Source organism: Carcharodon carcharias, chromosome 20 (assembly GCF_017639515.1).
Source record: "Carcharodon carcharias isolate sCarCar2 chromosome 20, sCarCar2.pri, whole genome shotgun sequence".
Taxonomy (NCBI): domain Eukaryota; kingdom Metazoa; phylum Chordata; class Chondrichthyes; order Lamniformes; family Lamnidae; genus Carcharodon; species Carcharodon carcharias.
In genome coordinates, this window is record NC_054486.1 from 35,257,887 (window position 1) to 35,274,037 (window position 16,151).

A 16,151-nucleotide genomic window follows, 5' to 3' on the forward strand; every position below is an offset into this window, starting at 1 on the left:
TGTTACGTCATTTTATGTAAAATCACCCCTGTTTCCAACAGAGTGGATTGTTGAACAAGGGGGTCTATTGGGGACTCATCTTTTTGTGGCTCTATTGTGTGTTCTAATACCACATTGATCAGGAGGCTGTGATTTTAAATTCTTTCTGGGGTTCAAATTGAGAGAGATAAGCAAGTATTTGTCCTTTCTCCATGGAACCAGGAATGGAAACAGGAAATCCCACTTTTTTGGAACAGGGAAGGAACGGTGGACAAGGGACTCAAATCTTGCCATGTCTAGACTCAACATGGATGATGGTGACTGGAGAGACAGGGGAAAGCGTTGGATCACAGCTCCTGTGGCACTGTGTTGCAGCACATTCAAGAAAGGACTAGAAAGTGGGAATGACTGACCAAAGGAAAGAACAAATAGAATAAATGCACAGCAAAAAGGAGGCCATTTAGCCCACCATACTTGTGCTGGATCCTCGAATGAGCTGTCCAGTTAGCCCCAATACCTGAATAAGTTTATGGCTCTCTGTTGTCACACCATGTTGGGTCAGGGGACTGTGAATTTAGATGCTTGCAGGAGGCCAAGGCTAACCAAATACTAAGATACACCTTATGGGCATTTGATTGTAAGTCAGGACAGGTTATTTTAACCCAATAGAACTGATTGAGAAGGCTACATTCATCTCTTGGAGATGGTTCCAATAGAGGAGGACAATTCCTCGTAAGCTTCTAAATACTTAAGAGAATTATGCTAAAAGAATTAGATGTAGTAAGGCTCATGTGGATCACAAACTTCAGCATAGACCTGCTGGGCTGAGTGACTTGTTTCTGTGCTGTAAAATCACAGAACTGCAGAACATAATTATAAAGCTATCTAGTGCAAAGATAAGATCAAACAACCAATAGAATGCAATAGTTCTCATTCCTGCATTGTAATTGTGTTTGTGGAGTACAGCTAGTCTGCATTGAAGAACAGAGATTGTGAAGATAAAGTGGTGCTCTGTAGTGAGCACCTGTGGGGATCAGGGAGCTCTTAAATTGACTGTAGAAAGAGCAGTCTCAATCTGAATACTTTCTCTCATTCCAAATGTAATCTATTTATGTCATCAAGAATGGAGAGAGCAAAACTTGAGCCAATAACGACGTGTCTGTACCTCTAGGACATGCTTATAGCCAGTCACTTTTTAAAAAATAGTTCTTTAAATTCTAAGCCACTCCACTGAAGTGGGAACAAGGACTTTCTTATGATATTATTATTTATAGCCAAACTTTGCTTCAATCAGAAAACTTGGGGACGGGAGATTTCACTTTAGTTTTTGTGCTCAAAAGTGAAAGGTGCTAACATTGGGGAACAGAATATTTACAAAGATTGAATATCCTGGCCTTGAGTTTCTTCTGCGTCTGCATTGACACAAGCATTGTATGGAGGCAAACAAATTCAGTAGCTTAAAAGATCATGAAAATTTTGTTGTGATCTACCCATGTAATGACAACACACCCAGGAATTCTCCATCTTTTAGATCCGTCCATCAAATCCTGACTGAATGAACGTCACTTCCTTCATCATTCTTTCCCATTCATTTTATGTAAAAACTGTATAGATGGCAGCTGGTGTCTGAACCATTTTTATACCCATGTTCCAGTTACCCAGTAACATGGTGTTTGCTGACCTACATTGGCTCCTGGTCCACTAACACCTCAAATTAAACTTTGCTCTTGGTGGTGAGAGATTCATTCCTGACCTGTGAGTGCTCACTGATCACAGTGGGAATTACCCCATTCTCTCACCCTAAACAGCCTACATAACAGCACTCATCCTACTTCAAATGTAAATCAGTGTGTGAAACTCTGGTACATCATGAATCAGTATTACTTCTGATTAATGAAGGTAAAAGGGTTACATTATGAAGACTGATTACATAGGCTAGGCATGGATTTCCTTCAGTAAAGAAGACTAAGGGGTGAGCTAATTGAGATGTGTAAGATGATCAAAGGATTCAACGGGGTAGATACTGTTATGGAAGGGAGGGGGATTAATTTAAACAGCCCTCATTTCTCCACTCACTACCTGTCTGTAAACAGAAAGGTGTTTTTGATTTCCCCCTTTATAAGTGGTGGCATATTTTCCCCAACCCTTCAGTTTTGAAGTTATCCAATCCTCTATTAATAACCCCACAGCAGGGGTAGTTTATTTTACACGTACACAAAACGCGGGAAGGGGTTTTGCACCTTTTGCTTTCGTACAATAGAAGGAAGATAAGGGAAAGAAATGGGTTCAGGGCGAAGACCACAATAAAAATAAGAATTATGGTTTCATGTGAGTCCTGAATCAAAAGTCCAGTGGTATATTCCTTCAGAGATTAGCAGGCTGAATGGTTGCAGGGTGATCCAACTTTCCAGAAACGAGGACTTCCATGATGGGAGAAGACACATAGAGATGAATTAGTCTTGAAGGCACAGATACAGAGATTCTAATGTTCCAGTAGAGCTCTTTATGCTGCCACCTGTTAGATGATAAAATGGTAGACAGACACAGGCTGCTTGCCTGGAGTCCTGCTTCTCTTTTGAGGTCAAACAGGGACCAAAGATAAAATTCCAATGCTGTATCATTAAAGGAATTCAAGTGACAAGGTGGTTTCGGTCGAGCTATTCGGCTAGCGAGGTGCCTGGTTGAAAACCATTGTGTTTTGGAGGAGGTAACAGTGGGGTCATTAGCACAACATTGGAAATTAAGAGTCACAAATAGCTCTACCCTTGTCCATAGCTGGCTGGTGCAGACTTATCGTCTACAAAGCCTTTGTGTTGGCTTGGCTGGAAATATTTATACAATACAATACAAGTCACATTCCAGGAGGATGAGGTAGCCTTTGTCCAGGACCCCAGAAAATGTGAATCCTAAAATTTATAGTTTCAACTCATTTCACCATTATTAATGCGAGTTTGGCATGGCAGGTTTAAAATCTACAATCAGAAAAGCTTTACAATTTTTAACCTGACTCAGATCATAAAACTATATTTAAAAAAGTGGAAAATATAGAGCAAATCTGAGTTTTTTTATTCATTCAAGGGATGTGGGCTTCGCTGACTAGGCCAGCATTTATTGCCCATCCCTAATTGCCCTTGAGAAGGTGGTGTGAGCAGCCTTTTTGAACCGCTGCAAGAAGGTGCACCCACAGGGTCATTCAGGAGAGAGATCCAGGTCTATGACCCAGTGACAGTGAAGGAACGGCAATATATTTCCATGTCAGGTTGGTGAGCCGCTTGGAGGGGAATTTTCAGGTGGTGATGCTCCAAAGTATCTGCTGCCCTTTTCCTTCTAGATGGTAGTGGTTGTGGGTTTGGAAGGTGCTGTCTAAAGGGCTATGAAACAGCTCTAACAATTTTGGCATAAGCCCCCAGATGTTAGTAAGGAGGACTTTCCAGGGTCGACAGGGCTGAGTTTGCCGTTGTCGTTTCCGGTGCCTAGGTTCATGCCGGGTGGTCCGTCCAGTTTCATTCCTTTGAGATTTTTTAGCAGTTTGATACAACTGAGTGGCTTGCTAGGCCATTTTAGCGGGTGCTTAAGAATCAGCCACATTGCTGTGGGTCAAAAGTCACATGTGGGCCAGATCAGGTAAGGACGGCAGATTTCCTTCCCTAACGGACATTAGTGAGCCAGATAGGTTTTTATGACAATCGGCAACGGTTTCATGGTCATCATTAGGCTTTTAATTCCAGATTTTTACTTAAATTCAAATTTCACCATCTAGCATGGTGGGTTTCGAACCTGGGTGCCCAGAGCAGAATCCTGATCTCTAGATTACTAGTCCAGTGACAATACCACGACGCCACCATGTTCAAAAAATTAGAAGACCAGGAAAGCGACTGTTTCCTAGTGCACCTGGGAAAGTGTGATCACAGGAGGCTTGAACTTGACAGTCAGAATGTGGTCAGTTTTGTGGTTACTACCAGTTTCTGGCTGTGGTCAATTCTACAGGCACAGGCTGGTTTATGGGTGTGGTCTGGATTTGTATCTGTGAGCAGTTGTGTCTGCAGACTTCAGAGACAGGATTTGCTGGATGGCCCTAAAAGATGGAGAATGCCTGGGTGCGTTGTCGTTACAAGAGTAGATCGCAACTAAATTTCCACAAACTTTTAAGGCACTTAAATTATTTGTCTCCGTACGACACGTCTCAGAATGCTGATGTAGAGGAAACTTAAGGCCAGGGTGTCCCAACCTCTAAATATTCTGTTCCCTGCACTTTTGAGCACAAAAACTAAAGTGATATCTTCCCTCCCTAAGTTTGCTGATTGAAGCGAAGTTTGGACATAAACAATATCATCAGGAATTCCTTGTTCCAACTTCAATAGAGAGGCTTAGAATTTATAGAACTATTTCAAAAATGTGGCCGGCTATGAGCATGCCCTCAAGGTACAGACACGCCTGTTACTAGCTTAAGTTTTGCTCTCACGCTTTATGATGACATAAATACATTAAATATGGAATGAGAGAAAGTATTCAGCAGATCAAGACTGCTCCTTCTACCATCAATGCAAGAGCTCCCTGATCCCCACAGGTGCTCACTACGGTATCGCCAATGACTTGACAATCTTTATTCCTCCATGCGGACTAGTTATATTCCACAAACACAATTACAATGCAGGAATAAGAACTATTGCATTTCACTGGATATTTGATCTTATGTCTGCACTAGATAGCTTTATAATCACTTACTGTGGTTCTGTCATTATCCCACAGAATTTACAGCACAGAAGCAGGTCATTCGGCCCAACAGGTCTATACTGATATTTATGATCCACATGAGCTTCTTTGCACCCTACTACATCTAATCCTTTTAGCATCAGCTTCTAAATCCATGAAGAAGTTATGAGAAATTGTCCTCCTCTCTTGGAATCATCTCAAACAGATTAATGTGGCCTTCTCATCCAATTCTATTGGGTTGAAATAACCTGCCCTGACTTACAATCAAATGCCCACAAGGTGTATCTCGGTGTTTGTTTAGCCTTGGCCTCCTACAAGCACTGAAATTCACAGTCCCCTGACCCAACACGGTGTGACAACAAAGAGCCATAAACTTACTCGGGGATTGGGGCTAAATGGACAGCTCATTCAAGGAGACAGCACAAGTGCAATGGGTTGAGTGGTCTCTTTTATGGTGTACAATTCTATTATTCTATTTGTTCTTTCCTTCGGTCAGTCATTCTTGCTTTTAGGCCTTTCTTGAATGTGGTGACCTTTGCTGCAACACAGTGCCACAGGAGCCAGTCCCTTCCCCCCTCTCCCCAGTCATCATTGTCCATGTCTGAGACTAGTCATGGCAATGTTTTGAGCTCTTTGTCCACCATTCCATCCCTCCTCCCAAAAAAATGGGATTCCCTGTTTCCACGAGGTAGCCCAACGGAGAAAAGGCCAAGACTTGCTTATCTCTCTCAACTTGAGCTCCAGAAATCATTTAAAATCACAGCCTCCTGATCAATGTGGTGTTAGAACACAGTCATGAAAAGGTGCATCCACAATAGACCCCTCCTGGAATAATCCACACTGTTGGAAAAGGGAGTGATTTTACATAAAAGGAAGAAACACTACCTCGGATATAACTGCATGGCCCCATTCAGCGTTTAACAGTTTGCTGTTGAATGTCCTCCTGTGTTGTTGTGACTTACATTTAAATAAAAACAAAAATTATTGAACAAGCCCATTAGATACAACAGCATTTGACATTGAGTGGGGATCGTTCACTTGGGTCCTGCCTCTGAGTGGAACCGCTAACCCACCTTTTCTCTTTAAAGATGCCAACAAGCCTGTTGTGTTTCTAGAGCCATCTGCTTTTATTTCCAGATTCCAGAATTTGCAAATTAATTGAAAATATGAGGACAGATTGCAGAGACTATGCCTGTACTCCCCTGAATGTAGAAGATGAAGGGATGGTCTAATTGGTGTGTTGTAGGAATTAAAGGATTTGAAGGGTAGATGGAGAGAAAACAGTTTCCTCTAGTGGAAGTGGCCAGAACTAGGAGGCCTATCCTTAAAATCCAAATCCCAAACTTTGTCACGATCCATTAGGGATAGTGCGCTGTAATATTAAGCCCCACTGCTCCCCGAGCTGTGACAAATGTGAAAAGTTTGATCAAACCACAAGATTGCCCAATTCTACCTAACTGTTTAATTTAGGTTAACAGAATACGAGCACCAGGTTTGTAAACTTAATAAGTAAATAACTGTTTATTGAACAAACTGTTATTAACCAGTGACAAAAGAGAGAAATATGAGCCGATAGCTTCTAACACTATAACTTAAATCTATCCCCTTCTTAAATCCCTGCACGCGTACACATACCATGGATTTTAAGGGTGGGATAAAACAGCTCAATAGCACCAATCCGGGGTACAGGATTCGATGGGTTGGTTTTGATCGATAGCTTCCAAATTCCTTTCTGTTCTTGTTGATGACAAGGTGGACTACCAGCATTTTCAGTCTGTAGTTCACTGATAGAGACTTTGAAAGGCAAATGCTCAAACAGTGGTTTTCCCCTTTGCCTCTTGACAGGGGTTTCAGAGAGGGCAGGCTATAGGACTATGAGGAGAAAAAAAAAGCTAGCTATTATCGTGGCATTACTAGAATCTTCGACCCACATAAGAAAGGGGTTTTAGGTCTTGTTCCTTTCAGGCTAGGAGCTATAATGCATTGCTCTCACACAAAACCTGGTCACCTGGTCAGGAGCCAAAAAAGTGCTGTTGTCAGGCAGCTGCCTTGGTCCAGGACTCCTTTCTGGCATCATCCTGTCTTTCATGGCATACTCTGTTCTAGGACTGCAACGTTGTATATGTCTCTCACTATGTTCCAGTGGACATGTCTTTCAACTGCAGCCATTGTAATTTTACCACAGTCCAACAGAAAATAAAAGATACGTTCTTTACAATAGTCCAATCGAAATAAAAAGATATGTTCCTTACGAAGGGATTAAAAGATTTGAAGGGTAGATGGAGAGAAACCGTTTCCTCAAGTGGAAGTGGCCAGTGGCCTATCCTTAAAATCAGAGTCAGGCCATTCAGAGGAGTTGTCGTGAAGCATTCTTCACACAAAAGAATAGTGGAAATCTGGAACACTCACACCCAGAAAGCTGTTGAGGTTGATAAGACTTTTACAAAAGCCAAATACTGCTGCAAATCTGAAATAAAAATAGGAAGTGCTGGAAGCACAGAAGCTGAGATAAAAACAGAGTAAGTTCTTCAGGTCAATGGGCTTTCATCAGAACTGATAGATTTTGATAGTTAAAGATATTAAAGGTAATGGTACCAAGTTGGTTCCTTGAGTTAAGATACAGATCAGCAATGATTTAAGTGAATGGCAGAACAAGTTCAAAGGCCCAAATGGCTTCATCCTATTCTATGTTCCCATATCAGGTTTGTAGTTAAAAAGAAAAGCCCTTACCTCATGAGTTGATGTATTCCGGGAGAGGCAGAGATGATAGTGGAGGTGGTGTAATGGCCAAGCCAAATGGTTTGATTACTGTTGACTGTTTCAGATGCTAGCTTTGACAATTCATCCATTTTATTCTGCAAAATATTGGATATTTACTGATGCTATTGTTTACTAAACTTCCACCCAGTACCCCATCCTGTATTTTCCCCATTTTCCAGCAGTCTTCTTCTCATCCCACCCCATATACAGCAGATTGCTTTCCTGTAAGGTAAGCTGCTGTGTTCAATTAAGAGGTTAGTACACACAGGCTGCAGCTATCCCTGCACTGGAATGATCTATACTGTTGGTACTTATGCACTAAAGAAAGAAAGAACTTGCATTTGTATTTGACATCCCAAAGGGCCTTACATCCAATTAATTGATTTTGAAGTATTATTGCTGTAATTTAGGTAAAAGTAGCACCAGAATGTGCATAAAGTCCCACATACAGCAATGAGGTAAACAACCAGATAATCTGTTCTAGCATTTGAGAGATAAATGTTGGCTAGGACCAAAGAAATCCCTTGTTCTTCTTCAAATAGTGTTGCAGGATCTATTACATCCACCTGAGAAGGCAAACCTCAGCTTAATGTCTTATCTGGAAGACAGCACCTCCACTAGTGCTGCACACCCTCAGTATTGCACTGCGAGTCCAGCCTGGATTATATGCTTGAGTCTCTGAATGGAAATTGGTCTATCCCATAATCAACATCACTAAAACAGATTATCTGGTCATGATCACAATGCTGTTTGTGCAAAACAGTCTACTGTCCACTTCAGAAGGCAGTTAAGAGTCAGGCACGTTGGAGTAGGACTCGAGTCACATAAAGGTCAGACCAGGTAAAGACGGCAGGTTTCTTTCCCCTAAAGGACATTATTGGACCACCTATATTTTTAATGACAATCCAACAGCTTCACTGTCAGTTTCACAGATGTCGGCTGTTTATTTCCAGATCTTCAAAAGTGAATTCAAGTTCTCAAACTGCCACTTTTGCCCTTAAGGTTGGCCTTGCCAGTGACACCCACATCCCAAGAATAAATTAAAAAATTAAAAGAAAGCTTTAATTCTCTATAATGTAATTGTGTTCTTACCTGGTTCAAGAACCCAAAGAAATTGAATGGTCTTTTGGGACCAGGACTTGGGGTGGCATCAGCACAGATGAAGGAGTAATTTCCAAAGTGAGTTTGATGTACATAATGGAAGGAACCATCCTTACGATGGGCAGAATATTTCCTGTAAAATGAGCATCATAAGTTTCAAAGTCATAAGCTTTTACGGATATGTATTAAATGTAGTGATTTCTTAAAAATGCCAATCTAATTTGGTTTCTTTTACTGTCACCTTGTCTTCTTTAGCTTAATCTCAAATCTTAAAATGAATTATTATAAGTCAGAAGTTAAACATTCTGCCCATAGAGTGATCCTTATATTTATAAAGTCCAGTTATTAAGTCCAGTTCCAACAAGGCCAATTAGCTTAACATAAATGAAAAGAAAGATAATAGAATTCTTACAAAGATGTAATAGAAAAGCATCTAGAAATTGAAAAAAGTAATAGTCAGCAATGTTTTCTCTTAAGCTGCACAGCAACCCCAAAGTCCCTGAACTGGCTGTGCACAAGTTGGCTCCTTTAAGTTACCATACAGGTGTGGCCATGCAAAAAAAATTTCAAGGCTGCACACTTAAACACTCCAAAAAATATTTAGAGGGTATGTTGGTAGTCAACACAGATATGACCAACCTTGCTGAATTCTTTGAAGTAACAAGAAGGGTAGATGAGGTCAGTGTATTCAGATTTCCAAAGGCCTATGATAAGGATTTTTAAATCCTTTCATGAGATGTGAGCATCAGTGGCAAGGCCAGCATTTGTTTCTCATCCCTAATTCCCCTTGAGAAGGTGGTGATGAGCTGCCTTCTTGAACCGCTGCAGTTCACCTGGTGTAAACACTGTTAGGAAGGAAGCTCTAGGATTCTGACCCAGCAACAGTGAAGGAACGGCGATATAGCTCCCAGTAAGGATGGTGTGTGGCTTGGAGGGAAACTTGCAGGTGATGGTGTTCCCATGCACCTGCTGTTCTTGTACCTCTAGCTGATAGAGGTCACGAGTTTGAAAAGTGCTGTCGAAGGAGCTGTGGAATGTTGCTGCAGTGCATCATGTAAAAGGTATACTGCTGCTGTGCGGCAGTGGAGATAGTGAATGTTTAAGGTAGTAGATGGGTGCTGATCTGTCCTGGATTGTGTCACACTTCCTCAGTGTCGTTAGAGCACATGAATCTAGGCAAGTGGCGAGTATTCCATCACACTCCTGATTTGTGTCTTGCTGATGGTGGGCAAGCTTTGGAGAGTCCAGAAGTGAGTTACTTGCCACAGAATTCCCAGCCTCTGAACTGTTCTTGTCGTTGCAGCATTCATAGCAGAATCACACCTAAGGTCAGAGTGTCTGGGGTCAGGCTAGCTGAATAGATAGCAAGCTGGCTACAAAATAGAAAACAGAGCGTAGGTGTTAAGGGCAGCTACTCAGACTGGCAAAAGGTAGGAAGTGATGAACCACAAGTATCAGTGCTGGGATCACATTTGTTCATGATTTACAGAACAATTTGGATCCGGAAGTGAAGTACAATTTCAAAATTTGTGTATGACACCAAATTTGGGTTGTTGTAGTTAATACTGAGGAAGACTGACAAAATACAAGAATAAACTTATTAAACGGTGTAATTGGCAAATGAACTTCAACGTCGAAAAGTGAGAGTTAATATGCTTTGGCAAGTAGAATAAGGTGCCCAAATACTTCCTGAAAATGTGTCTAAATTGGGTAGAGGAACAGAGGGATCTGTGGGTACAGACACACAAACTAAAAGTTGCAACACAGGTTAATAAGGCCATAAACAAAAGCAGTGGAGTTCAGTTCTAGAGGGATCGAATTGAAAAGCAACAAAGTTACATTAAACTTGCATAGTACCTTGGTTAGATCAAACTGAGTACTGTGAACAATTCTGGTCTCCATATTAGAAAAAGGATATACAGATACTGGAGAAAGCGCAAAAATGATTTACTAGAATGATCCAAGAACTGAGAGTTTATACCTATCAGGAAAGATTAAATAAGCAGGGTCTCTTTTCTCTAGAAAAAAGACTGAGGCATGATCTGATAATGATCTTTAATGTCATGAAAAGGTTTGATAAGGTAAAGACAGAGAAGCTGTTTTCACTTCTGGAGGAGACCAGAAATGAATATAAGATAGTCATAAAAGTCCAGATCTTCCAATTGAATGAGCAGCGAACTTAGAGATGTTCATCACTGATGCATGTTGGAACCCAGAGAAGTCCCGATGTGTGCACATGCACAGTACTTGGGTGCAAAATTTAAACTTCCAATGGGCAGTGATACGCCTCCCAGGGCCCTGATTAGATGCCTCCACTACTGTAGACTTGGGCTGGATGCCCTGAACTGCCCAGAAATTTGCTCCAGGATACTCATGCCTGTTAACCACAGGTGTAGGATCCAGGGTGAAAGTGATTAACAGAAGTTGTATCAGAAAGACCTCAAAATGTATTTAAAAGTGAACTTGCTGAACAATTAACACTTCCCCAACTCCCCCGTCAACGCCCCTTTGCCTTTGTCCAGAAGCTCTTGGAGGCTGGACATCCACTCTGTAGGACTTGGGAACCCCAACGACAGGCAGATAGGTGCCTAATTGGCTTATAATAGTGTTGGGCACTCAGAAATGGCCACGTCAGAGCTGCTTCTGGCTCTCCAGCTAGTGGATGGGCCCAATGCCATAACCATTAAATCCAGTCTGATAATTCAAGAGAAATTTAACAGACACTTGGATAAGTCTGAGCTACTTACAGGGCAGCCAGCACACATTTGTTAAGGGCTAATCATGTTTCACCAAGTTGATCTGAGTTTTCGACGAGGCCACATGAGGGCAGTGCAGTTGGTGATTTGCATATGGACTTTCAAAGACATTTGATTAGGAAAAAAAATCATGTTAATCTTGTTAGTAAAATTGAAGCTCATGAGACAAAAGGTTCAGTAGCAACATGGATACAAAATTGCCTAAGGGATAGCTAGAAAACAGCATAGTGGCAATTGGCTGTTTGTCACACTGGAGGGAGGTATACAGTGGTGTTCCCAAAACCTCAGTACTAGGACCTATGTTGCTTTTGATATATATTAATGACTTGAAATAGGGGGTGCAGTGAAGGAAACTACTATTACTAAAAAATTAGTGCTGGAGAAATTAATGGAACTGAAAGCCGATAAACCCCCAGGGCCTGATAATCTACATCCCAGTGCACGAAAGGAGGTGGCTATGGAAATAGTGGATGCGTTGGTTGTCATCTTCCAAAATTTTGTAGAATCTGGAACAGTCTCAGCAGATTGGAGGTTGGCAAATATAATTCCACTATTTAAAAAAGGATGAGGGAAAAAACAGGGAATTACAGGCCGGTTAGCCTAACATCAGTAGTAGGGAAAAGCTTGAGTCTTTTTTTAAGGATATGATAACAGGGCACTTTGTCTAATCCCATTGATATTTTCTAAGTCAACATGGATTTAAGAACGGGAAATAATATTTGATAAACCTACTGGAGTTTTATTGAGGACGTAGCTAGTAGAATAGATATGGGAGAACCAGTGGAGGTGGTGTATTTGGATTTTCAGAAAGCTTTTCATAACCATAGAAAGGGTATGGTGCAGAAAGAGGCCATTCAGCCCATTGTGTCTGTGTGAGACAAAAAGAGAAAAAAGAAACTAGCCGCTCATTTTAATCCCACTTTCCAGCAACTGGTCCGTAGCCTTGCATGTTATAGCACTTCACATGTCGACCCAGGTACCTTTTAAATGAGTTGAGCGTTTCAGCCTCAACCATCAACTTAAGGCAGTGAATTTCAGACACTCACCACCCTCTAGGTAAAAAAGTTTTTCCTCACGTCCCCTCTAATCTTTCTACCAATCACCTTAATCTATGCCCCTTTGTAACTGACCCTCAGCTAGGGGAAACAAGTCTTTACTGTCTACCCTATCTAGGCCCCTCATTATTTTGTACACTTGAATTAGGTCACCCTTCAGCCACCTCTGATCTAAGGAAAACAACTCTAGCCTACCCAATCTCTCCTCATTGCTGCAATTTTCAAGCCCAGGCTACAATCTTCTAAGTCTCCTCTGCACACTCTCCAGGGTAATTATATCCTTCCTGAAATGTGGTGACCAGGACTGTACACAAAATTCCAGCTGTGGTCTAACCAGCTTTTTACACATTTCCATCATTACATCCCTGCTTTTGTATTCAATATCCCAACCAAATAAAGGAAAGCATTCCATATGCTTTCTTGAGTACCTTGTTCACCTGTCCTGCTACCTTCAAGGACCTGTGGACATTGCACTCCAAGGTCTCTCACTTCCTCGGCCCCTCTCAATAAGTTCCCATTTATTGAATATTCCCTTGCTTTGTTTGCCCTCCCCAAATGCATTACCTCACACATTTCCGGATTGAATTCCATTCGCCACTTCTCTGCCCACTCAACCAAAACATCGATATCATTCTGGCGTCGAGCTTCCTCTTCACTATCAACTACACGGCCAATTTTTATGTCATCTGCAAACTTCCCACTCATTTAAATGCCTTTAGACATTTAAGTCTAAATCATTAATACATACAACAAACAGCAAAGGCCCCAACACCGAGCCCTGTGGAACACCACTGGAAACAGTTTTCCATTCACAAAATCATCCATCGGCCATTACCCTTTGTTTCCTGTCACTGAGCCAATTTTGGATCCAATCTGCCACCTTCCCCTGTATCCCATGAGATCTCACTTTCCTGACAGTCTGCCATGTGGGGTCTTGTCAAATACCTTACTGAAATCCAGGTAGACAACATCCACTGCACTACCCTCATCAATCCTCCTTGTTACTTTCTCAAAAAATTCTATTGAGTTAGTAAGACACGACCTTCTAACAAAACCATGTTGACTATCCCTGATCAATCCACATCCTTCTAAGTGGCAGTTTATCCTGTCTCTCAGAATTGTTTCCAATAATCTGTCCACCTTAAAGTTAGACTGACCAGCCTATATTTTTCTAGCCTATCCCTCGCACCCTTTTTAAATATGGTACAAAGTTCACAGACCTCCAATCCTCTGGGACCTCGCCTGTATCTAGTGAGGATTGGAAAATGATCCTCAGAGCATCCGCTATTTCCTCCCTGGCTTCCTTCAACAGCCAGGGATACAATCCATCTGGCCTGATGATTTATCCACTTTCAAGGATGCCAGTCCCTCCAGTACTCCCTCTCTCACTATGCTTACTGTATCTAATATTTCACACCCTCCTCTTTAACTAGAATATATGCATCATCCCTCTCCTTAGTGAAGACAGAGACAAAGTACTTATTGAGAACCCTGCCCACATCTTCTGCATCAACCCACAAGTTACCATGTACACCTCTGACAGGGCCTACCCTTTCCTTAATTACTCTCTTGCTGTTAATGAACTGTAAAACATCTTAGGATTATCTTTGATTTTATCTGCCAACATTTTTTCATATCCTCTTTGCTTTTTTCATTTCCATTTTTATTTCACCCCTGTATTTTCTGTGCTCCTCAAGGCTTTCTACAGTATTAAGCTTTTGTGACTGTCATAAGCTTTCTTTTTCTGCTTTATCTTGGCTGTATACTTCTGAATAACCAGGGGGCTCTAGATTTGGCAATACCGCCCTTTTTCTTTGTGGGGACATGTCTACTTTGTGCCTGTAGAATCTTGCCTTTGAATGCCTCCCACTGATTTGACATAGTTTTTCCTTCTAATAGCCACATCCAGTCCACTCTTGCCAGCTCACCTCTCAGCTTTGTAATATTTGTCTTCCCCTAATTTAGAATTTTACTCCTGTTCTATCTTTGTCCTTTTCCAGAACAATGCTAAATCAAACTATATTATGGTCATCATCTCCAAAATGGTCCCCACTGCTACTTCATCCACTTGCCCAGCTTCATTTCTTAAGACTGATTCTAGAATTGTGCCCCCTCTCGTTGGGCTTGTTACATGCTAGCTAGAAAAAGTTCTCTTGAATGTAGTTCAAGAATTTTGCGCCCTCTGTGCCCTTCACACTGATAAAGTCCCACATAAGAGGCTAGTGTGCAAAATTAAAGCACATGGGATTGGGAGTAATATATTGGCATGGATTGGGAATCGGTTAGCTGGTAGGAAACAAAGAGTAGGAATAAATGGGTCTTTTCAGAGTGGCAGGTGGCAGGTGGCAATTAGTGGAGTACCACAGGAATCAGTGCTGGTCTCCAGCTATTCACTATGTATCAATGATTTGGATAAGGGAACCAAATGATGACACGAAACTTGGTGGGAATTTGAGTGGTGAGGAGGACGTTGAGACACTTCAAGGTGATTTAGACAAGTTGAATGAGTGGGCAAATACATGGCAGGTGCAGTATAACGTGGATAAGTGTGAAGTTACCCACTTCGGTAGGAAAAAAACAGAATGGCAGAGTATTATTTAAATAGCGATAGATTGGGAAATGTTGATGGACAAAGGGACCTGGGTGTCCTTGTACACCAATCACAAAGCAAGCATGCAGGTCCAGCAAGCAGTTAAGAAGGCAAATGGTATGTTGGCCTTCAATGGGAGAGGACTTGAGTACAAGAGCAACGATGTCTTACTGCAGCTGTACAGGGCCTTGGTGAAACCACACTGGGAGTACTGTTTTGGTCTCCTTACCTAAATAAAAGTATATACTTGGCATAGAAGGAGTGCAGCAAAGGTTCACCAGACTGATTCCTAGGGGGGCAGGACTGTCGTATAAGGGGAGATTGGGTCGACTAGGCTTGCACTCACTGGAGTTTAGAAGAATGAGGGGGGGGCGTCTCATTGAAATGTATAAAATTCTGACAGAGCTGGACAGATTGGATGCAGGGATGATGTTTCCTCTGGCTTGCATTCAAGAGAACTTTTTTAGCCAAGGGGTCACAGTCTCAGGTTACAGGATAGGCCATATAGAACTGTGATGAGGAGAAATTTCTTGACTCAGAGGGTGGTGAACCTGTGGAATTCTCTATTACAGAGGGCTGTGGAGGCCAAGTCACTGAATATATTTAAGGAGGAAATAGATAGATTTCTAGACTCTAAAGGCGTCAAGGGATATGGGGAGAGAACGGGGAGTATGGTGTTGAGATTGAGGATCACCCATGATCATATTGAATGGTGCAGCAGGCTCGAAGGGCCAAATGACCTACTCCTGCTCCTATTTTGTACGTCAAAATTTGCAGATGACAGAACTTGGAAGTGTAATAAAGACTGAGGAAGATAGTAATAGACTTCAAGAGAATGTACATAGGCTGGTGAAATGAGTGGACACATGGCAGATGAAACAATGCAGAAAGGTGTGCGATGATACATTTTGATAGGGAGAACAGGGAGAGACGAGAGGTGAAATTTTAAAGTGGATGCAAGAACAGCCAAAACCTGGGGATTTTTGTGGAAAAGGGGAGAATTTTCATGTCGGTGTGTGGGGACGGGCCTCGCACGCCGACACATAAAATGATGCACGGCGACATTAGACGTGCGTCCCAACGTCACCACGTGTCATTCCGATCTTCCGTTCAGCGAACTGTCAAAGGCCTGTTAAGGCCATTTAAAAACCAATTAAGGTAGTTATGAACGCTGTCCATCCAAGCTTATGATTGGTG

At 41.8% G+C, this 16,151-nt stretch overlaps 1 protein-coding gene across 4 annotated transcripts in view; it reads right to left on the reverse strand.

The window, feature by feature from the left end:
- The window catches only part of tmem62 (transmembrane protein 62), a 71,579-nt gene that overhangs the window by 39,512 nt on the left and 15,916 nt on the right, over positions 1–16,151 (reverse strand). For all 4 annotated transcript variants that reach the window (XM_041215209.1, XM_041215206.1, XM_041215207.1 and 1 more), the window contains 2 exons: positions 8,545–8,686; positions 7,423–7,547 (listed from right to left, as the gene is read on the reverse strand). In XM_041215209.1, the coding sequence (XP_041071143.1) occupies positions 7,423–7,541 (119 nt within the window). In that variant the 5' untranslated portion in view covers positions 7,542–7,547; positions 8,545–8,686. The remainder of the gene's footprint in view (positions 1–7,422; positions 7,548–8,544; positions 8,687–16,151) is intronic.